Source organism: Artemia franciscana, chromosome 15 (assembly GCF_032884065.1).
Source record: "Artemia franciscana chromosome 15, ASM3288406v1, whole genome shotgun sequence".
Lineage (NCBI taxonomy): Eukaryota > Metazoa > Arthropoda > Branchiopoda > Anostraca > Artemiidae > Artemia > Artemia franciscana.
Genome location: NC_088877.1, coordinates 38,124,395 through 38,151,925, shown reverse-complemented (window position 1 = coordinate 38,151,925; position 27,531 = coordinate 38,124,395). Strand labels below are relative to the sequence as shown.

General features: G+C 33.5%; 1 protein-coding gene across 1 annotated transcript in view; it reads left to right on the top strand.

Moving 5' to 3' along the window:
• Positions 1–24,706, top strand: part of LOC136036583 (zinc finger protein Xfin-like) — a 63,247-nt gene extending 38,541 nt beyond the window's left edge. Inside the window, exons 7-10 of the mRNA XM_065718887.1 lie at positions 1,365–1,976; positions 9,335–9,398; positions 16,617–16,763; positions 24,219–24,706. Of these exons, the coding sequence (XP_065574959.1) occupies positions 1,365–1,976; positions 9,335–9,398; positions 16,617–16,763; positions 24,219–24,664 (1,269 nt within the window). The 3' untranslated portion in view covers positions 24,665–24,706. The remainder of the gene's footprint in view (positions 1–1,364; positions 1,977–9,334; positions 9,399–16,616; positions 16,764–24,218) is intronic.
• Positions 24,707–27,531: the final 2,825 nt, after the last annotated feature.

Genomic DNA, 27,531 nt, shown 5'->3' with positions numbered 1-27,531 from the left:
TGAAGGCATTTGAAGAGAGTGGACTTGGTAATGTCTTTCTTGAAAGGAAGAAAGCAACAGGCCAGAGTTTTTTATGAAGGGGGCACACCTTACTACTCTTAAATAGCAGAGGTCTTAAGTGGGATGCCTCAAGGAACCGTTTTGGGGCCTACACTTCTCCATGTCTACATTAGTGATGGTACAAGAAACGTTACAAAGAATTTCAGCCCATATCCCAATCACCCGAAAACCTTGTGATCCTGTTGACACAAAGCTGGGTGTGGCCTCAATACAGTCAGATCTAGACAGCTTTTACAAAGACCAATAAAAGAAACTATTCCTTCTACAACCACATCATAAGTCTGTGGAACAGTCTAAGGAAGACAACTGTGGGATCAGCAAATGTTGATAGCTTCAAATCAAATCTCCACATGAACTGGGCAATTAAACCATGGCTCACACAATGGGATCAGCAGATGTCCCACAACATAATCCTCACTAGTTGGCATAGACTGGATTGGTCCGTATTGCCAGAAAGTGTGATTTAGTCTATAGCAATGAGTTTTAAACTCATCATTGCCTGTTGAAGAATAATAATCTGATCTTTTCTAAGGGCTGTTCTTTATCCACGCATGCTCAAAGTATATTTATTTTTATGTACACCAATGATTATAAATAGAATAATGTCTTGATTTGTTGAGACCATAAAAACCTAGCATATTTTACCACGAATGACTACAGCCATAGAATTAAACAGGGTTTAATTCAAGACTGGCAAATTTTGCCTCTAAATTTCACAGAATGTGTCTATATTAAAAGTTTTGGCAAAGTATGATCTTTTAGTAGTTCTGTGTATCAGCTAGCTAATGTGACAGTCGTCTTCTCTGATTAATTCAATGATTCACAATGTAAATGTAAAGCTTCTCAGCTTTTCCACGAAAATCTGGTGAAAAAGGTACCATACTTGGTTGTAGATAGGGAATGTTTTTACAATAACTAAAATGTAATCTGGTTGAAAGGTTATGGAAATATAGTTCGTCATCATATTACAATGACTGGCTTGAGTCTATAACTAGCAGTTAAACTCTAAGAGTCTTCAGTGGTGTCTGCAAAAACTAAACTAGATAATATTTATTTAAGACTTTGCAAATTATGAAAGTATATTGTTCAATATTCATAGAGACAAAAATATTATCAAGCTATGCATATTTATAAATTGAAATGAAATGTTAAAGCTTTGACAAAGAAATACAGGCATTTAGCTACTCTTTAATTTCTACTTATGGAATACTTTCTTAATTGTTACCTTTAGTTCCTATAATGTTGTTATTTAGAATACTTGTTTATATGTTTTGATATATTTCAGTGAGTTTCTGTTATTCAAGGATTTAGTCACTATTTCCGAAATGGAGCAAAAAGAATTTTTTTTAAAGTGGAACAACTACCTGGATGTATTTCATGGATCTTTTTTATCTCTGTTAAACAGTGAACATTTCACAGATCTCACCCTATCGTGTGACGGTCAAACCATTAACTGTCACAGACTTATTCTCTCATCTTGCAGTTCCTACTTTGAAACACTACTTCTCAAAATTTCACATCCCCATCCTATTATTATTCTAAAGGATGCAAAATTTGAAGATCTACTATCTTTGGTGAAATTTATGTATACAGGTGAAGTGACTGTTCCACAAGCTCAAATTAGTTCACTAATAAAAGTGGCTGAAATGCTTAAAGTAAAGGGTCTTGCTTATCCTGATGAGACAGTTAACCAGATACAGAAACGTAGCCATCTCTCTCAAAATACTCAAATGACTCAACCTGCTACAAAAAGAAACAGAGTTGATAAAACCTCTGAAAATAACTTTTCTGGTGAAGACACTTCCTGTAATCTAGAACCTCCTGTAGCAGATACCTCAAATCACAAGTTGGTAAACTATCCTGCTGAAACTAGTTTTTCTGCTTATAAATCAGATATTGCTGCTTGCGACTTACTGGTAAGTTTTTTTGTTTTTTTTTAAATTGAAATTCACTTTATTCCAAATCAAGTGACCAAAGCATGGTTGTGCATTTGATTTTATTTCAATTACAGGAAGGAACTAGGCTAGGTTGAAGTCAAAAGATAACATGATGCTTGTGTAATACCTAGACACCAGAATCTCCATCCCACTTGAAAAATATCTGTGGGTAGAAATTTATCAACTGAACAGTTCAAAAGCATAAGATCTGATTTTTTTTTATTAACATTATCTTCTTTGTTAGGACAAATTTTTCACGCATTCTGAATTTGTTCAATTCAGTGCCAATAGGCTAACGTAGTGCTCCCTGATTTTTGCCAAATTGCTTAAATTGAATCCTTTTTCTTCTCCTGCAGGACAGTGATAGAAGAGTTTAATAATATTTCAGTTAAAGTGATTTGACCACTGATTTGAATAGAATGAACGTTTATATTTTGAGAAATAAACTTAGATATAAAATGTGAGGTTAGGGTCCTCACATAAGTTAAGAAAACTCTTTCAATGTTTTTTCATCACAAGATGAACTAACGTCTGCTGGAAATAGGCATTGCCACACATCTATATATATGAGCAGTTTAAACTTTTAAGGAAAACACACAAATCCAGAACACTTGTTCCAGAAAAATCCAAGACAAATTAGAACAAAGGCTCCATCTTAGGCTGCTGATTTACCGATTTAGCAAACCTTAATAAGTTTGTAATGTTAACTCCTTTAAATATTTTTCCAGTTTAAGAATATACTATGTGCTAAATTTCACAAGTGGCGCCTTTATCCTGCACAAGATCTTTATCCTGCACAAGATCTTTATCCTGCACAGGTTGTAATTCATAGGAAACTAAATTTTCAGGTCAATGTTTCACCCTGTTTATATAAGATGGAAAATCAAATTTACTGTTTGCAGTGGCTCCTGACCATGTGCAACATTTTTGTCCTTTTTTTGTATTTTTAGAAGCTTTTTAATTTCACACCCTTGAATATGCTAGTATAAGGATTAGGCTAAATTAGCTATTTATTTCCTTGTGGTAGATGTGTCTTGGCAAGTTTGCTCTAACATAGACAATCACATTGAGGATTTCTGTAGAATAATTATATTCATCCACAGAAGTTAATTTGAAAAAGATGCTCGTATTATATATTTTGTAGTAATAACTACTGAGCTATCAGAACGCATCTGTATATTCTGCTGAGCAGAATAAAGTAAAGTCTATGAAATCAAACCTCCAGTTTTCTCATGATGTTTTATAGATTTGTCTGTCAGTCCATAAAATACGTATTTTGGATGGAAGATTAAATATTCCCCTTTTCTTTATTTTTATGCTTTGATAATATTCATTTTAATTTGATTGTTTTTTTTTTTTAGCAAGTCAAAGATGAATTCGCTGTTGATAGTGACAAAGGGGGGTACATTAGTTCTAGTCAGTTGGAAGATGATAGAGAAAATTTTAATTTTGACACTGAAAAAGTAAGAATTTGTTTTCATTTATTAATTTTTAGCTTTTTTCAAAGCACTTGATTAATCATAACTTTTAATTTTGAAACTTTTTTTTTCTCCGTTTGGCTAACTGATAGTTCTTTCTCTATCTTTAGCTCAGCAATAATAATAGTTAATCATAACTTCGCATGTTGAAGTAAAACAAGGTCCAATTTGTTGAATATGTATTCTTTTCTCAAATTCCGTGCTTTATGTTATCTTCTTTGAAATTTTTTTTTATTTTACGTACCAAAAAAAAAAGGAAAGACATTTTTCTTCTTACAAAATGGTTATTTGGTGAAAAGGTATTTAACCGTAGCTATAAATAATCATGGTTGCTGCAGTAGCCATGAGCAGGTTGCATCATAGTAATGGCTCATGGTCCATAGTAATCAAAAAATAAAAATGTATCAACAAAATTGCAAGTGAGAAAACATTGTCCTTTTTAATTGATTCATGCATAGTAATTATTATCTAAAATAGCCTGAATAGTAAAATGTTATTTTGAGAACGAGTTTAAGGATGTTCTGAAAAAAAGCCTGAAACATTTAAAAATTATGCTGAGTCGAAACAATTTCCTATAACAGAGGATCTCGAGAGTTTTACCCTGCATTCTGGGTCGTTACTAGCCAAAATGTTTTAGGGGGGAGCAAGAGATTTTACCGACTGGCTCATCATTTTTACCGATTCATCATTTTTTTTTGTCAATAATTTTTTGTCATCATTTTTGTCAATAATTAGCATAATGTCCATTTAAAATACAATACGTAAAATCGCTGGACAAGTCAGTTACACCATCGCATTTACCAACCGACATTCAGATTTTGGTACATATCATGTCATTTTTCTAATTTTGTTTATTTAACTAAATAAAAAAATGTGGCATCATCCATAATATCAAAGCGGGAGTTGCTAAAACTGTTGCATTTGCTAACCAAGTTCGAAATTTCTGTAGATGACATGTCAGCATTTTTGTGGTCTTTATTGAACCGAGCAAAGAATTTTAGTGGCACCGGAAAAGTCGTGGCGCAAGCGCCATGAATTTACCGACTTTTCTTTTGCCAAGCGACCAATAACATTGGGGGTGCGGGCGTCCCTTCATATGTGACGGTCCTGCCTGAATTAGCGCAGACCTATTATTAAAGAGCTATTATTGTCTTACCTTAAAAAGGTTCAACCTCAAAAAAGTTCAATTTTTATGCTTGAACATGTATATTAGAATCATGAATGATAAAGGGCAAATTGAGCTTTATGCAATTTTTTCCAATCTACGTCATATGTAACAAGTTGTACAAGCTTTGGAAGGACCTCATTCGATTGTAAATTGAAATTAAAGGTAAGAATTAACCACTAGTGACTGCAGCTGCTACTGCTTGCGACTGGGACTCCGTTGTAACTGTGACTTCTTGCGACAGTGACTTCTTGTGATTGTACTACTTGTGACTGCACCTGCTACTAGGCTTTTTTCCATTGCAATAATGACTAATTGTAAGTTTTACAACGTGTGGCTGTAGCTACTTATGACTTCCACTATTAACGTCTCTGCCTCTATTTTTAACTTTAACTGATTTTGACTATGGTTGCCATTCCCTTCAACTAGAACTGGTGACAGAGGCTGCGACTGCTTACGACTGTGTCTACATGCGACTGCGAGTTAGGGGCTATATGCAACTGCGGCTATTAACATTACTATAACGCCCAAATATATTGAACGGTCTCAAAGTTGTTAAAGTTGACATGAATCTATTCACTAAAAACGCTATACATAAATTTATACAAAGGAGACAAAGAGGCAAAGCGCTAAGTTTCCTTAATAATAAAGAAAAATAAAAAATAAAGTACAGTTCAATAGCTCTTACAAAGCACAGAGGAAAAAAAAGAGAGGAACGAAAAAAGAAAAAAAATGCTCACGGAGATGGACAAGCGATTTACAAAACAAATTATGAATAAATCAATAATACAATGTTCATTTTCAACCAAAAATTTCATGCTATGGAAAAACGAACTCTGCGTTGGATTTCTTAAAACCATATGCCCAAATTAAGGCGAAAAATTTGTTGCAAATTACGAATATCTACAAATAAAATGAGGTTTTTGTTTCAGATATTTCTTTTTGTCTTCAGAGTCTTTGTTAAAAAATGGTCCAGGACTCTTATTGATTTATTTGGACAACAATTTGGAGTCCTCGTAAAATCGAAGGGAAAGTTCATCCAAACGCTCGGGCAATATTGAAATAGCATTCAACTAATGAAATCATCATGATCTGGTACAGAAACAGAAACTTTAATCTTTGCAAGCAACCGATATTCCTGGACACTGTTGCTACGATTTTTTTAATATATTCTTTAAACAACAAAGTTGAATCAATATAAATATCTAAATACATCCAATCTTTTTATGAAGAAAATTCCAATAGCCTATTAATAGTTTGAAAGACACACACTTTCCTGACCTCGAACTTATCCCAAAAACAATAAGTTCCGACTTCTCTAGGTTAGGTATTAGTCGATTTGCATGAAACCAAGAATTTAAATTCAAAACAACAGTTTCGAGGAAAAATCGCTAGGTCTTCCTAATTGCCCACCTTCAAACTAATTATTGTGTCATCCCCAAACATTATCGGTAGTCTTCCGAAGACATGCATTTTGGAAGATCATTTGTATGAATTAAAAAAGTACCGCCCCCAATCCAGACCCCTGAGGTACCCCTTTATTTTCTAGTGCTTACGCTAAAGTTCGAATTTGTTCCAATTCCTTAAGTATGACCCCGTAATCACAAAGGCCATTTAATTAGAATAAATAGGTATTTTGAAAGTACTAAAAAAAACTTTAGTGTAAACAGCGAGGTATTGACTAGGGGGTAAGCCCCCTCATATACGTAATAAGTTCTGTTAGTTTTAAGTTTTAATGTTGCTCCTTCCTTTCAATTGAAAAACTTGTTTGTTAATGTAACATCTGATCGTTTTTAAACAACGCTAGAAAGTCCGGCGGCTCCTTCATAGAAAATTTCCTTCCCAGTTGGAAAATTCCTCCATGAAAAGATCCTCCCATGTACCCCCCCCCCCACACTAGAAAAATTCCCCCTGAAAACATCTGTATACCTCCCAATAACCGTTGCTATATGTAATCAATGGGCAAAGTTCATAACTTGCAGCTATTCCCCGGGGGATTCTGGAGGGTTAAGCCATCCTCAAAGACGTTGCTATTAGATTTTTCAACTATGCTAAGCAAAATAGCAATCTCGAAGTTTTGATCGGGTGACCTCGGAAAAAGAATGAACATGGTAGAGGGCCTCGCTGCCCTTCAATTTTTGGGGTCTCTTGTGGTACTAAAGGCACTGGAACTTTTAATTTCCTTTTGATTGAACCCTCTCACGATGTTCTAGGACCACTGGATCGATATGATCACTCTTAAAAAAAACAAAAAACTCACATCCAAATTCAAAATTCCACATTATGCAGATAAGAAACATTCGTCCTGTGGTGGCGCAGTGGATTTGACCTTAGATTGGTAATAAAGGACCCAGAGATCGAATCATGGTGCAGCAATGCACTGCAGGGCCGACGCAGGGACCTTAGTAGTCAAGAAGCGTCGTTAATCTGATACAATACAATAATAGAGCTTGAAACATATACAGTAGTGATCTCTTATACGCTGAATCTGATGGTGTGATTTGATTAAGATCCTGTAACATTGAGGGGGTGTTTTCCCCTTTTTCAAAAATGAGGAAAATTTTCTCAGGCTTGTCACTTTTGATGCTTTTGCTAAAATTTACATATTTGAAGTCAGAATCTGATGGTGTCTGATGGTGTCTGACGCTGAATCTGATGGTGTGATTTGATTAAGATCCTGTAACATTGAGGGGGTGTTTTCCCCTTTTTCAAAAATAAGGAAAATTTTCTCAGGCTTGTCACTTTTGATGCTTTTGCTAAAATTTACATATTTGAAGTCAGCATAATTATCCAATTCTTTTGATGTATCTATTGGTTTCAAAATTCTGTTTTTTAGAGTTTTGGTTACTATTAAGCCAATTTGCTCCTTACTTACAGTTTGTTACCACGAATTGTTTGAAATTTTAAAGCAGCTACTGCTTGCTCTGTTGACCTGCTGCTCAAGAAATCAAACTGATTGGGAAAAAAAATTAGCCTCTTCTTTACCAGATGCGAAGCAAACGTGCCCTCTAGTGACTTTTCGAAACTTTGGAAACAGGTGATAAAATTATAAATTATAAAATTATTAAAATTATAAAGAGCATTTAATTGTTTGGATTACCCTTTGCACCTTTTTTAAATAAAGGTAAATTTTTAGTTACTTTAAGACAAAGTGAGTCAATTGCATTTTTTTCTTTTTTGCAAGAATTAAAAATGTATAAAAGCGACTGAGAAAGTACACCAGCTAAATCTTTAAACAGAGAAGTTGACATACCATCACATCGTTGTCGAAAATCCGTTTTCAAACTAGTAACAGCTTTTTGGTACTCCAAGAACTGGATAGGGTACATAAATATAATCTTATCTAATTTATTTGGTATAATTTTCTATTAATCAACACTTTTGGCATTGAATAAGGGTAATTATTATCCAGCTAAGTGTAGTAATTTGAATTTTTTCAGGGGAAAGTGAGGAAGATATTGAACTGAATCAGAGAGACAAATGTGTATCCAGATTGTTAAAAGGGGGCTTAAGCAATATCTCAGAAACGGTTGAGCATGTTAAATTGAAGCTTTATGGGCGCTTTGAATTAAATAAAAGAAAATACCGCGCGTATCCAAGTTGTCAAAATATATATATCAGAATATCTGAGAAATGGCTAAGTGTATTTTCCGGAAGATAATTTTTCTCTCCTTTTTTTTTTGTTGTTTTTTTTTTTGTTTTTTATTATGACAAATAAAACACCTAGCTCAAGTTTACTCAAAAAATAGTTCGTGCTAATGAACTGTAAGTAAGGAGCAAATCAGGCCAATTGTTTTAAACTGGTCGGCACTCTCAGCTTTATCATTGTGAATTTTGTATTTTTTTTTTCTATGCAAATTGTTGCTGTTCCATGTCTTAATACTAATGAAAACTGTATTTTCATTTTTCTCTCAAAATAAAACTTGAAATATATTACAGGAACGTTCGTATTTTTATTAATATTTAACAGATAAATATTTATAATAAAATCATTAGTATTCTGACTTAAATTTCCAAATAGTCTCTTTTTTATTCTTATTTTTCGCCTCTTGTTTTTAAAGCTATGATGCTTATTAAAACCATTGGCATAGAGAAAGCCAAACGCAAGCTTATATTCTTTAGGTTAGTCTTTATTTAATTTTTTAATTAAAACGTAAGGGGAAGCAATATGTACTGTTTGTTCTTCCTTTTTTTGTTTATTTATTGTTATTTATTTGTTTATTTATGTTTTGGGCTCTTCAGCTTGTTCAAATTGAAGTTCCATGCATGTTCATTTACTCAACTTAACGTAAAATGGAATTTTGCCAATACTGGAATCCTTAGAGGGTTTTTCACAAAGAAAAAGGGATAAAGAGCCTCAGAAGCATGTATATTTACACAGAGTCGATGGGATACCCCTCTCTCTTTCCTTTGTAGAAATGAATAAGTGCATCTGATAATAAACTGTTTGGTGAAACCACTTTCGTGGTGATACAAACTATTTTCTTATGGATGTATTTGTCATAACCTGGTAGTTTCGGGTTGTGTTTTTTTTTGTTATGTTTTTTAATGCTAGCAAATAGATTTATATCAATAATAGCATGATTTCTTTCACTACTAAAAGATGTGTGGTTACGTGTTTGAAATTCAAGCCTATTCTAACTCTAATGGTTTGTCTATTTGCCGTGTGTAATTTTCCCCTTTTTTTTTTAAAGCTCACTGGGAATCAGATCTTGGAAAGAACAGGGAGAAAGCCAAACGCAAGCTTGGATTCTTCAGGTTAGTCTGTATTTTATTTTTTAATTAAAACTTAAGAGGAAGCAATATATACTGTTTGTTCTTCCCTTTTTTATTTATTTATTTTGATTAGATTATACGAAATTTATATAGATTAAAAAAAACAACAAGAATAATGACTATATTAATGATTGTAAAAAAAAACAAGAGTAATGACTTGCTAAACCCAAACTCTTAAACTCTTTTTTCAAACCTAATCTTTTGCTTAAACCTTCTCTCACTTGGTACCCTAAGGAATACTGAAATTTCCCTAAGGAATCGTTATAACAAATAAATATTTTGCACAGTTCCACTAATAATATTATGCACTATGCCGCCAAAGGGGGTTATGTTGAGCGTAATGATTTTATATATCATATTTGTTTATCATTATAATAATATTATGTACTGTTTGGCCTAAGGGCTCTTGCCTGGTGCCAAAAAGGATGGTTTTTGCTTGTCCTTGAACCAGAGCCTATAGTGTGTGAAGCGACTTGAAGTTTACAGCCTATCAGAGAGAGACCTATCTGAAATTATGTAGTCATGCTTTTGTTTCATCACACGATGTTTCTGCTTTCGAGTGGAAATATCTGTCGGCAAGCATGCAGGCGCTAGTTTCAGATTGAAGATGGACTAAAATCTATAATTGTTAAACATATGAGGCAGTTAATTGGCCCCATAGCCAATATATCTTCTTTGATTGATAAATAGAAGGAATTACAGAAATAAAAAAGTGGGGGCCGAAAGTGCTGCCATCTATACCCATTTCTATTCGTGATGTCAGCTGAGTTTATCAATCGGTTTTTCGCACTTGGGATTACGGTAGAGAAATGGTATCAGATCTACCTCTTTAACTTTAAAAGTTCTCTCATTGCTAAAGAAATTAAAGTTTATCCTTTGCTCTTTTCTAAGTGATGATGTTAGAAACTTGGCCTACGGCAAAAAAGTCAACTTTTGAACTAAGACAGATAGATTTTTTTTCGACGGCAGTCGATAGCTCTTGATGAGCTGTTCAAAGTACTTGTCATCCATTTTTTGGTAGAAAAATTCCTTCATGAGATATACCAGTTTGAAAGTTTAAAGGGGTTGACAACTTCAATAGTAATGTACATATTGAAACCAAAAATAGGCCGACACAGAAATGGTATCAAATATGCCTCTTAAACTTTAAAAGTTCTCCCATTGCTAAATAAATTAGAGTTTCTCCTTTACTCCTTTCTAAGTGATGACGTTAGAAACTTGGCATACGGTAAAAAAGTCAACTTTTAACTAAGACAGATAATGTTTTTTTCGACAGCGGTTGATAGCTCTTGATGAGCTAATCAAAGCATATGTCATCCATTTTTCGGTTGAAAAATTCCTTCATGAGATATGCCAGTTTGAAAGTTTTAAGGGGTTGACAACTTCAGTAGTAAGGTACACACTGAAACCAAAAATAGGCCGATACCAATTTTGAGACATATAGGGAAGTTTTAAGCAAGAGTCGGCTTTTAGCTCATAATCATTGACCGAAATGAGGGGTTCGCAACTTTACCTAGTTGGTGTACCTATTATTTGTTTCCGTTGTATTTGATCGTAAGACCAATTTGGTTCCAGCGGTAAGACATGTATGGATCTTGTAAGTAATACTCGGCTGTTAGGCTACAATCATCGTCAGTGATGAGAGGTTTGTAACTTTTGCTATTTGCAGTGAGGGGTTTGCAACTATTGCGAGTTGTTGTACCTAGTATTTATTTTAAGATCCTTACAAATTAACAACTTCAGCGTTTAATCGAAGCGAGGAAACAAAACCAAAGTCTTGCTCTCGCAATACTTTACTCGGCGATGCCGAACAAAGGTTGCCACAACACCTCACGTTGCCCATGCAACGTAGGTCTAGTTTTATCTTGATTTCTGTCTAGATGTGTATATAGTTCAGGCGGAATACCAAACACAAGATTAATTTTGTCTGGTTAGTCGTTTATTGTTTAATTAAAGAGTGCAAGAAAGCAATGACTACTGTTCGTTCTTCCCTTTTTGTTTATTTGTTTTGATAAGAATATAAGAAATAACAGTAATGACTTTTACTCAAACCCAATAAGTTCTTTTATAACCCCAATGTTTTAATTAAACCGATTTTACTTAAATTGATCTTTTACTTAAACCTGCTCTCGCACTCGGTACCCGAGGAAATACTGAAGGTTCCCGACGGAATCAATATTACAAATAGAATGTTGCTCATTTTAAAGAATAATATTGCACACTATGCGACCTAAGAGTGATATTTTTTTATTTTCTTTAAATGAAAAATTCAGAATAGTGCAATTATTTAGTCACTAAATGCTGTAATTTAGTCGCTAAATTAAGCACTAATCTGATCTATTTTTTTTACGAAAAAAAAAATATCACTCTTAGCCCGCATTGTGCATAATATTATTATTTAAACTGTGCAACGTTTTGATTAATATCGAGTGACACTAAATTCTAGTGTCACTCGATAATCGTTGACGCGTCTAGTGCTTCAGATGACATAATACTCCTGTGAGTTTAAGTGTGAAAATTCAAACTCGTTTCGAATATTTTGGTCCTTTCATATTTTATCTAGATTTATATTTAGATATTTATCTAAGTATAGATCCTCAAATACTTCTAATACTTTGATTTAGTTTTGATTCATAGGTATCCTGTTATCTTTTAAATACCATGTTCTAGATATCCTCCAACTAATGATAAAAGTTATTGCTTCATCTCCTAATTGCATAATTCTTAATTCAGTCATTATCCAGTATCCAAGATATCCTTAGACCGGGGTGCTGTGAAATAGTATATTTTTAATTTGGTTACTGAAAGGGTTGCTTACTGAATCACTGATGACTGTACTCTGATTGAGAGTAAGTACCTGCTTCAGATTCATGAGGCCATTTTGCCAAATATAGCTCTATAGAAATAGATTTTAGTAAACTAAACTTGTGTTCTGGACTGTTTTTCAAATTTATGCTGTGCTGTGTGATTGTTGGATGGGAAGAAGGCGATAATAATAGATACTTCTATAATTAAAAAATAAATCCTAAAATGAGCGTGAATTACCTGGAATAGTAAGGAAAATTGATATACCTGCAAAACAGAACCATTTTGAAGATTTTCTGCTCTAATTATTGCGCAGTCAGGCGCTTTTTATTTGTTTATTTTGTTTACCCTGTCTATTTGTTCTTTCAGCTGTGGGTAAAACTCGTTTGAGTCACCATTATTTCCATTAATTTCATTTACAGGGGTATATGCTACTGCGGCTGATACATTGAACTTTTTAGTTGTAAAATGAGCAACTAGAGTTCTATTATTATGAATCTCCCTTCGTAAATTAGACCCAGAAGCTTTATTATTCAAAATAAACCTTGTTCCAGGCTTGTTCAACCCATTCTTCTTGCCTGAGTAAATAGGTTCTATATTTCATAACTTCATATTTCTTAGCTTCGGGATGGGAGATTCTGAAATTCCTATGAAGTCCAGTTTGAAGCGCATGAATTCTTCTGTCAAAATGTCGATACGACAGTTGTTTTTTTTTTTTTTTTTTTTTTTTTTTTTTTTTTTTTTTTTTTTTTTTTTTTTTTTATTATTATTATTATTATTATTTAATAAAACCTACCTCAGTAACATACTAGATCCTAATATATCCTACGAAACTCAACCCTTTTGCTATTCCATTAAACTGAATTATCAAAAAAGACATACCTCGCTGTTGAGCAGGATGAGATTTAGGCCCTAGGGTGAGATGTGCTTAATTAGGCCCGTACCATTCCAGACAGGGGCCTTATGAAGTCTATTATAGAGATTAATCGGTTACATTAGGGAGAAATGTTTTTTGTTATGAATCATTTACGGGCTCCAAGTCGTGTAGTGGCTTGTGAACCTCAATTCTTCTTCTAATTATATCATAATGCATGTTAGTCATTGATAATCAACTGCTTTCAGACAATCAATGACGATTCTAAACTTCTTAACATACAGGTTTCAAGTCATTATGAGCATCTGATAGTGACTAAAGGTTCGCTGCTGATTAGTCAGTGACACACCACCACAAACAAAATTCCTAAAATCTTCAAGCATCATTACAAACCAAAGTCTTAGAAATGAATTTTATATACAATTTTTGACAACAGCTATTGATTTGAAGTTTTTCTAAATTTGACAAAATCATTAGTTTTAACTAAGCCAACGAGAAGTTATTAGGACAAATGGATTTGTTAAAGCAAATTTGTCTATAAAAGGCCGAGATCTCTGGCTAAGTTCCATCACTAGTTTTGGCAGTCTTGAGAATCAAGAAAGTGTTTTTATTTGTTTTTCTCTCATGTTACACTAGAAAATTACTTGTCTAATTTACAATTTCATTATATTTACAATTTCATTAAATCTAACTAATGTTTAAATATTTTTTTAATTTTTGTTTTACTATTAAATTTTCTTTTCTCATTTTTGAAGCGCAATGTAATTATTATTTTTTGTTTTTCATAATTTCTAATGCCAGAAGGGTTATTTCTGTCAGGGCTTTAACATTATTTTATTGACAATTTTCTTTAGAAGTTGAAGAAACGCTGTCAGATTTCAGTGAAGATGTTTTTGGGAGGAAATATCCTACTTTATCACCCAAGCATGAAAATGTTTCTTTGGTGGTTTCTCCTTGCGCATCTGAACAGCTTAATCGTAGTTTTAAGCCTTCTGAGCTTGAATCAAATATTCGTGAGGATGAAAGTGAGTTTTCTTACGGTATTTTTTTTTATTACTTTTCAGTCCAGAACCCTTCTGACTTGCCTCGAAACTTCCTAGAACATAGTAAAAGTTTCTTATGTTCACTCTAAAAAGGGTACCATGTTGAATATTTCCGTGGCAGAGAACTGTTTGAATATGATGCCCCAGTGGCGTCAAAAATAAAAAATATTTTTCCCCATTATAGGTTTATTCATTCCTGAAACGGTGATTTTCTGCGATTATTATTTTAGTTGGTATTAACATTTTGACCACGTAAAATGTCTCCTTAATTTCCATACTGATTCGTTGAGTGATAAATAAAAAAGATGTTGTTTTTTTCTGTACTGAAAGCAAAAAGAAGCACTGCCGCCATTTTTCATGGATCGGTTGAGTTAGGTTTTTCAATAAGTATTAGGGCTGTACAACACTTTTGTATTGAACAGATATTAAACAGTGAGAACATGACGATATTTAGTAAAAACAAGTGATGTTTTAAAATCAGAAGAAAAAAAGAATTAATATAATTTTTCAATAGTCAACTAAATGGGTAAACACAATGAAATAGAAGCCTAATTCATCTTTCTAAAAATATTCCCCTGTAGGTAAGTCAACTGATAAATAATTTGAAATGTTAAATATCGAAAATTTTAATGTATAGAATATACATAATTAACATATTATAATTAACATATTAATGTATAGATTTGATTTTTAACTGTTCAGTGATATATACCTTTCTTAAAAGAATTTTATTGTTATGTTAATTCAACAAAAATATACAAATACAACAGATCGCAACAAGCTCGACGTACTAGTAATCATATGAAACTTAAGGTATTAGTAATTTAATAAGCCACGTCCCAACCATTAAAAAATAGCAGCTGTCTTCATCAATTTGCTAGATAATCATTGAAGCATTGAAGCCCATTACAAGCATAGCTTCTTGGGCCTATTAATTGATTTACTTTTGTAATAGTTTTCTTTAGTATTAATAAATTGATTGATTGATTGATTGATTGAGCTCGATATCTATTCCTGAGAAGTTCATTATGCTAACCCAATTAATTTCGAAGATAGCAAAATGCCCCTTAATTGGGATTAAAACATTATTGAAATGAAAAAAACAAAATAAAATACATCCCTTGGGGACACCTTAGGCTACTATTTGAAACACAAAATTTTCATTAACCTGGGCCAGAAGATTATTATGACATATAAAATGCCATCTAACTTGAAAAAAACTTCGGAATTTGGATTACGTTTGTAAGGTTGCACAACATTATCACTAGATGTATTATATGCTTTATGTCTATTGCTGAAAGTTTTATTATTCTAGTTTCCACGATAGAAATCCTAAAATACTTCATAATTTTTTGAAATTTTAGAAAAAAAAAAATATTTCCGAATAAAAGATATATCATTAATTGTGGAGTGACGTACAAACATTTGACGAACTCGGAAGGACATATTATCTTTTGGTTCACTTCAACATCATTCAGAATATGCTATGAAGTTCCAGCGTAATACCCTCAGCTTTTACTGGAATATTGCACGCTTTTTTAGTGATACTCTTTCATATTCTATCTTTTGATTTATGTCATGTATCCCTCAGTTTTTCCTGAAAGTTTTGAATTAATTCTCTATTCTGTTCCTGAGATATTGCATCTATGCCATGCTTAGAAGCTAAATAAACTAATTTCGATTTTGCTCACTTATAGAAGCAGTAGTAGTAGTTGATTAAGCCCTGGAAGTTTCACCTTAGTAATGTAAACCATTGATGGGAGGACATAGCGCATTTTTACGCAATAGCTTTAGCTTTACCTTGGATATTACGCGTTCGCCCTTTTTACAATCTATATGAATCTAAACTCTTTTAATTAAGAGTAGTAGCAGTATTAGTAGTTGCATCCTTGAAAGTTCACTGTATCCTATTACTGATATGCCTTTTGTCAATCTTTATACACAGTGTTTCTTTATTCTTTTTTTAATTTCTTAAAACTTTGACCTACATATCCACAGCCTTTTTCAAGACTGAGGATAAAAACACGCCTCTCCTTCATTCAACAAAACCAATATGTAAACAATTTACAGCTCGTATAATTTTAGGCTCTGGTGGGGTCTCTCACACGCCCATGCAGAGTGATAGGAATGATCTTTCATTTTGGGCAGAATGATTATTTCAATCCTTTTTCTTGGATGTTTTTTAGGGAAAGTAGCTAAAGGGGTGGCTGGTTGACGTGACACTTTTGCCTTAAAAAGTGCATTCGATATTACATTCTCTGTTTGAATGAGTTACCTCTGGAGTGTTAACCACGATGTCTTCCATTCGAGAAGTGGTCTGGGAAAAAATCAAATACTAAAGAGTCTGAAAACTGACTGGGCTATTGTGCTGCTTATTATTATCAATTCTTGTGAAACTTATAATGAAGACATTTTGTAAAATTTGTTTGGTAAGGTTTGCCGTAGATTTTTTTTCGTCTATTTTATATTTTGTTTTAGAAGTTTACGATGCCTTATCAAGTCACAATGAGGTGGTTTTCAGTGTTTCAAACCTTCCTTTGTTTCCTAAGCGTGAAGATGTTCCTTTGGGTGATTTTTTTGGCTTTTCTGGACCTTGTAAACTTCAACCTGAAACCCGGGAATCAGGTACCACATCTTTTGACAGTTGAGGTATATCTCAAATATTTTGAGAATAAAATATATTACATTATTTGGAAAAAAAACTGGGAGAGGCAAGTTGAGGAAACTCGATTAATTTAGACTAATTTGAAGGCGGAATTTTTCTGTTGTCTTATCTCATTGTTCTAAATGCTAAATTGCTTTTTTTGGTCTAGAAAGAACGTTTCAAATCGTCGCCTGAAGGAGTTTTGGTGAAGATTGTTTGATAATAGCCTGAAATTAAAGCTAAAAATTATGGTATTCACTCTTTTTTATCAATCTAGACTTGAATTTGTTTATTTTCGTCTGATTTCACGATGGTTGATCATGATTTGGAAAAAAGCACCAACCGGTTTCTATTGCCTACCTGAAGTTTTCGCTATCTTTTATAATATACTTTTAATATGTATATTTTCTTATATTGTATGTTAATAGTAGTATGGTAAAAGTAGTAGTATATTTATAGTATAGATTGTTAATTTTACTAAAAGTTTAAGACACTAATAAAAATACAAAATTAATTTTGTTGAATATTATTTTATTTTCTTTTTCCAATTTTTGTGGAATAAGGTCTATTGAACTTAGATCTTCATGAAGAAAGTCATGCATGAAATTCCGGAGACCTCAAATGAAATATAAAAACTTCAGACAAGCCGACTGTAAAATTGATGAATATGCTCATTAATGAAATGAAAGAGATGACAAATATTTACCTGATAATGTATTATTTGTTTACTTTTCGTCATTACGAAATTTATTAATGTCATTTTTTTATCTTCTAAGTGTTTTTGTATGGATCTCGACTTCAACTTTTATAGGTTTATTATGGAGTTTACAATTTGTTTTACTAGAAGGGTAAACCGTATTTTTATTATAGAAAAAAATATTATTATAGAAAATTCCCCGAGTGTAGTGAAGACTTTAGGACAGCATTGGAAGTAAATAATTCTACTCAGTGGACTATGGAATGATCCTGAAAATCATCGTCCCACATCATTCTTTGAAAAAGCTTGTTTTTTCGTTTCGCTTAATTTAAAACTCTCATTTTCGTAATTTTTAGTATTAAGGACAAAATGTTCAGCTGAGCGCGTATGTTCAGCTTTCTTGAATTATTTTTCTTTCAGCTCTTGACTTTGGTCTAATACCTGCTGCTTCGTGTACGGAGAGTATTCGACTCGTTAGTGTGTAAGATTTCAATAGTAAAGGTCATAAGGTCATAACTTAATACGGAACGAGTGGTCGCATAGACTTCGGAGGGGACTCATTCAATCGCAAGTTCTAGTGCCCTTTTTAAGCAGCAAAAGTGATCGGTCCACCATCCCCCTGGCCTTCTTTCCCCAAACGCATCCGATAAAAGTTTTGAGACAGTCATCTTGTTAAAAATAGTTCAAAGGTCGGATAATAAAACTCTGGGGTCAGCACAACCCCAGAACCCGTGAGTAAACGTCGTACATTAGATCCTGGAGTTCCACTATCCCCCCTGGCCTTATTTCCCCAAATGCATCCGATAAAAATTTTGTGACAGTCGTTTTGTTAAAAATAGTTCAAAGGTCGGATAATAAAAACGCTGTAATCTGCGCAACCCCCTGAGCCCGTGAATAAATGTTTACGTTATATTCTGGGGGCATATATAGTTTTTATGGAAGGGATGGTCGTATAAACTTAAGAGGGCTCTCATTCAATTAGAAATCGGAAGTTCTAGGTTCTTTTTAAGAGCTAAAAGTGATCTGAGGTTAACTATTCCCCTCCTCCTCCTCCTCAAGAATTATTTACCCTAATGCAGCCGATCAAAATTTTGAGATGGCCATGTTGTTCAAAATAGTTCAAAGCCTAGATAGCAAAAATTCTGAGGACAACGCTACCTTCCAGGTCACAGGGAAAATGTTGTAAGTTATGCCCTGAGGGCATATTATATTTCTATCTAAGGGATGGTTGTTTCAAATTCTGAGGAGGCTCATTTAATTGAAAATTAGAAGTTCTAGTTCCCTTTTTAAGTGTCAAAAGTGATCGAAGGGCATCTTCCCCCTCTCCCCATGCCCTCTTTCTTCCAAATATATTCGACCAAAAAGAGATGTACGGTTAGATTACTTGCGGCAATGACAATTACAACAAGTCAAAATTGAAAATGAACAACAGATAAATATCCGGTTATAACAAATATGTGGTTTGAAGATAAGGGAGAGCGTTAGCGGTAATTAAAAAGAGTCAAAAACAAAAGTGAAAAATAAAGAAATATCCATTTCGAAGATTAGTGGCAGCAAAACTTAAAACGTGTCAAAAACAAAAGTGAAAAACATAGACATATACGGTTGCAAGACATGCAACAACGGGGAATGGAACGAATTAAGGCTTAAAGTGAATATCAAACAGTTCGTGGTAACGAACTGTAGTAAGGAGCGACCCGGCTCAATAGCAAACGAAACTCTAAAAAACGGAATTTTGATGCTAAAAGAGACATCAAAAGAATCGAATTTTCATGCTAATTCTAAATATATAAGTTTCATTAAATTTAGTCTTTGTCATCAAAAGTTACGAGCCTGAGAAAATTTGCCTTATTTTGGAAAATAGGGGGAAACATCCCCTAAAGTCATAGAATCTTAACGAAAATCACACCATCGCATTCGGCCTATCAGAGAACTTTATAGCAAAAATTTCAAGCTCCTATCTACAAAAATGTGGAATTTCGTATTTTTTGCCAGAAGACAAATCACAGGTGCGTGTTTATTTGTTTTTTTTTTGTTTTTTTTTCCAGGGGTCATCGTATCCACCAAGTGGTCCTAGAGTGTCGCAAGAGGGCTCATTCTAACGGAAATGAAAAGTTCTAGTGCCCTTTTTAAGTGACCAAAAAATTGGAGGGCATCTAGGCCCCCTCCCACGCTCATTTTTTTCCCAAAGTCAACGGATCAAAATTTTGAGATAGCCATTTTGTTCCGCATAGTCGAAAACCATAATAACTATGTCTTTGAGAATTATTTACTCCCCCACAATATCTGGGGGAGGGGCTGCAAGTTACAAACTTTGACCAGTGTTTACATATAGTAATGGTTTTTGGGAAGTGTACAGACATTTTCAGGGGGATTTTTTTGGTTTGGGGGTGAGGTTGAGGGGAGGGGGCTATGTGGGAGGATCTTTCCTTGGAGGAATATGTCATGGGGGAAGAAAAATTCAATGAAAAGGGCGCAGGATTTTCTAGCATTACTATAAAAAAACAATGAAAAAACAAACATGAAAACGTTTTTTTCAATTGAAAGTAAGGAGTAGCATTGAAACTTAAAACGAACAGAGATTATTACGCATATGAGGGGTTCTAAAAATACTTTAGCATAAGGAGCGAGGTATTTAGGAGGAGATAAATACCTCGCTCTTTATGCTAAAGTATTTTTAGTAATTTCAACTATTTATTCTACGGCCTTTTTGATTCAGGGGTCATGGATAAAACTTACGATTTAGTGTAAAGAGCGAGGTATTAACGAGGGTACAAACCCCCTCGTATACATAATAAAAATATAAGAATATAAAAGTTTGTTACGTAAGTTAATTCTTAAGTTACGCATATTTTTTACTAATAAAAACGTTCGTTAAAAATTTAAAGTTCTAGTTGCCTTTTTAAGTAATCGAAAAATTGGAGGGCAACTAGGCCTCCTTCCCCACCCCTTATTTCTCAAAATCGTCTGATCAAAACTAAGAGAAAGCCATTTAGCCAAAAAAAGAGTTAATATACAAATTGAATAATGCATTAATTCAAAATTTGAATAATGCATTAATTCAAAAACGTTCAGAAATTAAATAAAAAAAATAGTTTTTAATTCAAAAACGTTCAGAAATTAAATTAAAAAAACTTGTTTTTTAAACTGAAAGTAAGGAGCGAGATTAAAACTTAAAACGATCAGAAATTACTCCGTATATGAAATAGGTTGTCCCCTCCGCAATCCCTCGCTCTTTACGCTAAAGTTTGACTCTTTACCACAATTCTACTTTTTAAAACAATTAAAAGCTTTAGCGTAAAGAGCGAGGGATTGCGGAGGGGACAAACCATTTCATATAAGGAGTAATTTCTGTTCGTTTTAAGTTTTAATCTCGCTCCTTACTTTCAGTTAAAAAAACTAGTTTTTTTTATTTAATTAAAGAATAAGGCGGCTTAAAAGACATGCGACAGCGAGAACAAAAAAAAATGCGGTTAGAAGATAAGCCGCTGCAACAATTACATGCGATAGCAAGAAGGTAAGTATCAGAACGTGTCAAAAATGAAGTGAAGAACAAAGAATTGTGCTGTTAGGAGACAAGCGACAGTGAAATTCAGAATGAATCAAAAATGTAGATAACTTCGAAGACCTTTCCATGACGAAAGTAAAACAGTTCAAAATAGGGATGAAACCTTTTTATTGACAGTGAACGGATATAAAATATAACTGAATATTTCGAACACATGTACAGTGTTCATCATTAGCAGTAAAACTCAGCAGTAAACTTTGAACACTGTATATGTGTTCGAAATATCCAGTTAAATTTTATATCTGTTCACTGTCAATAAAACGGTTTCATCCCTATTTTGAACTGTTTTACTTTGAATCAAAAATGAAAGTGAAGAATAAAGACACATTACGTAAAAAAAATAACGTCTTCACAATCTTCAACGCAAACAAAACTTGGCGCAAAACGCAGTATAAAGATTCAATTAACTACGCTGTTGCTACTTACAAATCATTGGGACCCTTCAACGTTTTATGAATTCCTTGTGGAGCCTTCCATTTTCCAGAGGAAAGAGTAAAAAACGAAGGTGATTCATTTGGAAGTCGTTGCTTATAAAGAGAATCAATATATAAAAGCTTGTCGCATGCCAAGTACTGGGGCCCGGCCTTAAAATGGGATACACAGTTTTTTCGTTTTTTCCTAAAACTAGCATGTTTTAATTATCTGGCCACAAAAACGATCTAAAAAGTTTATCTCGAAGTTAATTATTATATCAAAAAATGAAAAAATAGTAATAAAGGAATTTCAGAGTTAGTACTAGCTCTTTTTAAATACAATTTTTTAAGAAAGGGGTTTTTATTTTCCAGATCATTTTTTTCTTGTAGGTCCGTGGTTATTTTGCTCAAAATACCAGCAAAAAAGACAAACCCTTACGTCATTAGACCCATCTTTAACCTATAGTTTATTTAATTGCAAGAACAAATGTTTTTATTTTCTTTTTCTTAAAAGAGGGATATTTTTGTTATTTGAATCGCAAAATCTGTAAATAAAAAATTTAAGAGTTTTATTTTTATAATGCTTATAAAGACTTGAATCTATTCAAGCCTCTTGTTTCGCTATTATTTTTTCTTAATTTGTCTGATTTTCTTGTGATTTTGAGATTTTCTGTGATAATTGAGAATGTCTTATTATAGCGTCTTAGGTTTTTTTCCATCCTTTTTATTTATTTTATTATAGGAGTTGCAGATACTTCATCAAGTAATGCCAATGCACTTATGCAAGCTTCCAATTCTAATATTGGCATGCCTAGGAAAAAGTACAGAAAAGAGTTTGAGTGCAATATATGCTATAAAATATTTCCCACCCATTCACAGTTGGAAAGACATCGAAGAACTCATACAGGAAAAAAACCGTTTAAATGTGATGTGTGTCAGAAGGCTTTTTCTCGAGCGGATTATTTAAAAACACATCAAATACTTCATACTGGTGAGAAACCATATAAATGTGATCGATGCGAGAGAGCATTTTCATTTAAGTCGAACCTGAACTATCATCTCACAATCCATTCGTGAAAAAGCCTGCTAGCTTGTAGTTCACAATAAAAACTTATTACAGAATAGTGATTTTCGTAGACAGAAGATACTTAATCAAGAACTAAAGCAAATAAAACGTGCAATTTACTGCTTGAATATAAACATGATTTGTTATTTTGTATTTTAATTTCTTTTTTTGTCCAGATTGTATATGAGTGCTGTTATTGAAGTTAAGAATAAGTATATAACCATCTAGTTATCTAGGGTTAATCTAAAAATGTAAATTTATCTTAAATAACTGTGGGGTATGGTTTGATTGAGATGACAATCGTCTGAAGTTCGGGGTTATTGAAACATGTCTTTTCGCCGCACTATGGTTTCTATCTTTAGGAAACAAATGCTTTCAAACAACACTTCGTGGGTGTAAATATTGAGGTAAAATTGTAGAAGAGCGTTTTTTGTTGTTGTTTTTTTTTGCTATATTAGGTGGCTCTTGTGCTTCTAGAATGTTTCCTGAAACTTTCCAGAATGAATCATAATCCCAGATTAAGGACTAGGAATGTCCCACCTTATCTCCTTTAAAGAACTGAATTTTTATAAGTTTGGAAATTTATCTTGTTAGGTGAATAAAACTTTCAGAAGTAGATTTATAGTTTAATCCCTCTAAGCATCCCCCCCCCCATTTTAAATATCTATTCCTTTAAGTGGTTGCGTTATATTAATTTAAAAATTAAGCGAAAAAAAATAATTGAAATCAATCGAAAAAATTCATTAGTCTCTGAGCTCTCTCCTCCCTCCTCAACAGCCAAATCTCCAAACTGTTACAACCCAACCATCAAAACCTATTGATTATTAATGGGAATAATATCACCTGCCAATTCATCCAGAGTATTTGGTCATGAAGTGGCCTATAAATCTAAACAATACTCGTATGATGGTAAGACGGCTAAACCTATTAATACTATCATTTTAAGCTGAAGACTGGCAGAACTGATACAGGATAATAGGGCACATGGGAGTGATATTATTATATACATGATGGTATATAATCAGATTCTATCGGTTATTATCTCAGTACGTAACATAATCAAGTTCCAACGGCTTACGAGCCTTAAAGGTCACTTTTTTTTGGCTGCTGATCAATTATCATTTCTATATATAAAATAATCAAGTTCTAACTGTTGATTGGTAAACTAAAGCATACATTAATGAGTTTGTTATTATTCTCGAAAATAAATTATTTTCATCAACCTTTTTTGGGTCCCAGGGAGTTTGTGTACACTTTACATGAAACGTCTCCTTTAATGAAATAACTGTTCTAAAAGTTAATTACGGGTGGAAAAAACGTAATTAAGGAATTTCAATGTTAGTTCTAGTATATTTTAAATACAATTATTTAGGGAAAAAAAGGAGGGGTACAATCTTCTGGCAACTTTTTTTTTAATTTGTCCCTTGTTGTTTTGCTAAAATTATCAGCAAAGAGAGACTCTTTGATCGTTAGACCCGTCTTTAAACTAAAGTTTAATTAAATTGCAGGCATCGGTTTTTCTTCTTTTCTTTTTCTTAACAGAGGAATTGTTTTTTGTTTTTTTTTATTTGAAACGCAAAATTTAGATAAAAAAATCGTATCATTTCTTTAGGATATCGTGTTGAGAATGTCTTATTATATAGTTTGGGTTTTTTTTTTTTTTTTCATCACTTTTATTTTATTTTATTGTAGGAGTTGCAGATACTTCATCAATTAATATTAATACCAATGCACTTCCGGAAGCTTCATATTCTAATATTGGCTTGCTAAGGAAAAATTACAGAAAAGACTATCAGTGCACTATATGTGATAAAAGATTTCTATTCCATTCAGCCTTGGAAAGACATCAAAGAATTCATACTGGAAAAAAACCGTTTAAATGTGATGTGTGCGAAAAGTTTTTTACTCAATCAAGCAGTTTGAACCTTCACCAAAGAGTGCACACAGGTGAGAAACCGTTTAAATGTAATATATGTCAGAAGAGCTTTTCTCAGCTGATTAATTTGAATAGACATCAAATATTGCATACAGGTGAAAAACCGTATAAGTGTGTTGTATGCGAGAAAGAATTTTCAGATATTTCCAGTCTCAACCGTCATATATTAACCCATTCTAGGAAAAACCGTGCTAGTTTATAATTTACTGTACTAAATTCTTTCAGAATAGTATTATAAGCAGCTTTTAAATTTTTATAATCTAGGGGCAAGGCCAAGGAGAGATATAAAAGCTCTTTGAACCCCCCAGTAAAGAAATGACAAGAAAAAGCCGTTTTTATTTTTGCAAATTTCTCTCTCTCTCTCACTCTCTCTCTCTATTTCTCTCTTTCTCTCTCTCTCACTCTCTTCTCAGGTCAGTATTTTTATCTGGGACTAAAGGGGATCGATGACTCAAAGACTCAATTATTAATTAATTTAATAAAATAAATTTATACATTTATAATAAGTATTTTATAATATCACTATATGATGTATATTTATAATAAATAAATGTAACATATATTATAATATAATTTTAAATATTATAATATATTTATAAGAATGAATAATAATTTATATATTTATAATATAATTATACATTTTAATAATATATGTACAATAAGCAATGAATAAAAATTTAATCAACACATCCTCTCCCCTTTCTACAACCACACTGTTCCTCTTTTAAAACTTCATCTGCAGCGTTTCCAAGTTTGCAAAGTATCATCATCTTGAGTGATTTGCTTCTTCCAGAAACCATACTAACGCCTCCATTTTTCACGTTTTCACTACTCACTTTTTTCACGTTTCTTTTAAAGACGTTTAACTAAAGCTTTCCTAAAATCGCTAGATACTTTCCCTTTTCAAAAATAATATATTTAATCGTCGGTAATTTTTTTTCCAGTACCCCGATTTCAGCTTATTCCTAGAAAGTGATAAGGGTCTAACCTCTGCGGTTTTTATGGAAAGTGTGAAGCTTAGGCCGGATTGATGAATATGACTTTGCATTTTGGAAAGCTTAGTAGAACTCTTGCCTGGAGACAAAAATCTATTGTTTCTACCCATTTCTCTTCGTGATTTCTGCCGAGTTTATCATTCGGTTTATCCCACTTGGAATTGCGGTGGAGAAGTGGTGTCAGATGTGCCTCTTAAACTTCAAAGGCTCTCTCATTTCTAGAGAAATTAGAGTTTATCGTTTGCTCCTTTCTAAGTGATCCGTTAGAAATTTGGCCTATGGCAAAAAAAAGTCAACTTTTGAACTAAGACCCATATATTTTTTTCGACAGCAGTCGATAGCTCTTGATGAACTGATAAAAGTATATGTCATCCATTTTTTGGTAGAAAAATTCCTTCATGACATATATCAGTTTGAAGTGTAAAGGGGTTGACAACTTCAGTAGTAAGGTACACACTGAAACCAAAAGTAGACCGATAAAGAAATGGTATCAGACTCTTTTGTACAGGTTTTTTTTGTGGGGGGACTTCATTGTTACTAATTACTAGTTTCGGCGCAATGGTTCTCCTGTCCTCTTGTGTTTAACATTTTTCGAAGTTATTCCATTATTCATTCATTTCAATTTTTTGTTAATTAAAAGAGGGCCTTTCCGAAGCCAAGAGCGGGGGGTTAGCAAAAAAACAAAAAACCTGTACAAAAGAGTCTTTAAAAGCTGGGGGTTTGGGGGGCGGCAGCCCCCCAACTGCCTCTTCTAATTCCTGTACGTTTTAAGGTTCGACTTTGGGACGCAGCCTCTTTAACTCTTTAAGAAAACGAAGTTTTTTTCATATTATTTCTGTACGTTTTTCTACAATCCATGGTGGATGTAATTTAATAATTCCTGTACTCCTCGTACAGGAATTAGGAGAGGAACTTGGGTGGCTGCCGCCCCCCCCCCCGCTTTTAAATCATTGTATAAAATAGAAAAAAAATAGATAGAATGACCGAAATGTTTCTTTTGCTCATAAGAAGCTAATATTCTGTTATCTCTCTATTGATAAGCTGTCCAGGTGTTATCAAAATTTTTTTGATGTTGTGAAAAAAAACCGCCCGTAAGGGACTTGAACCCTTGACCAGAGGATTAAAAGTCCCACGCTCTACCGACTGAGCTAATCACTGCATGTGTGTAAATATAACTTCTCAATAACTTTTAAAAATTTCAAATTAACATGGGCTCTTATGGAGAGAAATGCGTTAATTAAGTAGCTAATGCGTGGTTTCTGGAAAACAGGGCAGGAGTTATCGGATCGAGCTGATATTTCGCGGATAAGTTCCTGGGCCCTAGGGGACCTTAACTTGTGAATTTCAGCCCGATCGGACAACGTTAAAAGGGGGGGGGGGTGCGGTTGGGGGGTCGAAACTTTGGGGGGTTAAGATTTTCCTACGAAACTTTCAAGGGCACTTACTCGGAGAATTCCGCATCGAATGAGTCTTCGTACACCCAGATCCGATGTCGGCTGTGACCTGTAGGCGTCGAGAAAAAAAAGAACATGAATTTTAAGTGGCTATGCGTGGTTTCTGGAAAACAGGGAAGGAGTTATCGGATCGAGCTGAAATTTCGCGGATAAGCTCCTGGGCCCTAGGGGACCTTAACTTGTGAATTTCAGCTCGATCGGACAACGTTAAAGGGGGGCTGGGGTTGACGGGTCGAAACTTTCGGCCAGATTTTCCCCATGAAGGAAAAGTTGGAGGGGGATGAAATTTTGCAGGTTTCTTAGTTGGAGCTCGGGCTACGAAATGCATCCCTCCCCATCCCTCTGCGACCACTGGAACCCAAGATCGCTTAACATTGTCGTGTGTCGCCTCTTTATAGAGGCACGAGTGTGCCTCCTTGATTTCTGTTTGTTTTGGGTTTCATTTATTCTTTAATAGTATTTTCTAGTCACTTTGAGTTTGAGTTATTGTAGGTTTCTATTTCTTCTGATCTTGAGTTTAATATGGCCTATACTTTTCTTTGAAGAACTTGTTTTCCAGAAATTTTTAGAAATTAATTCCATTTTATACCGTTCAGATTTAGTGAAGACCCGTACCGTGT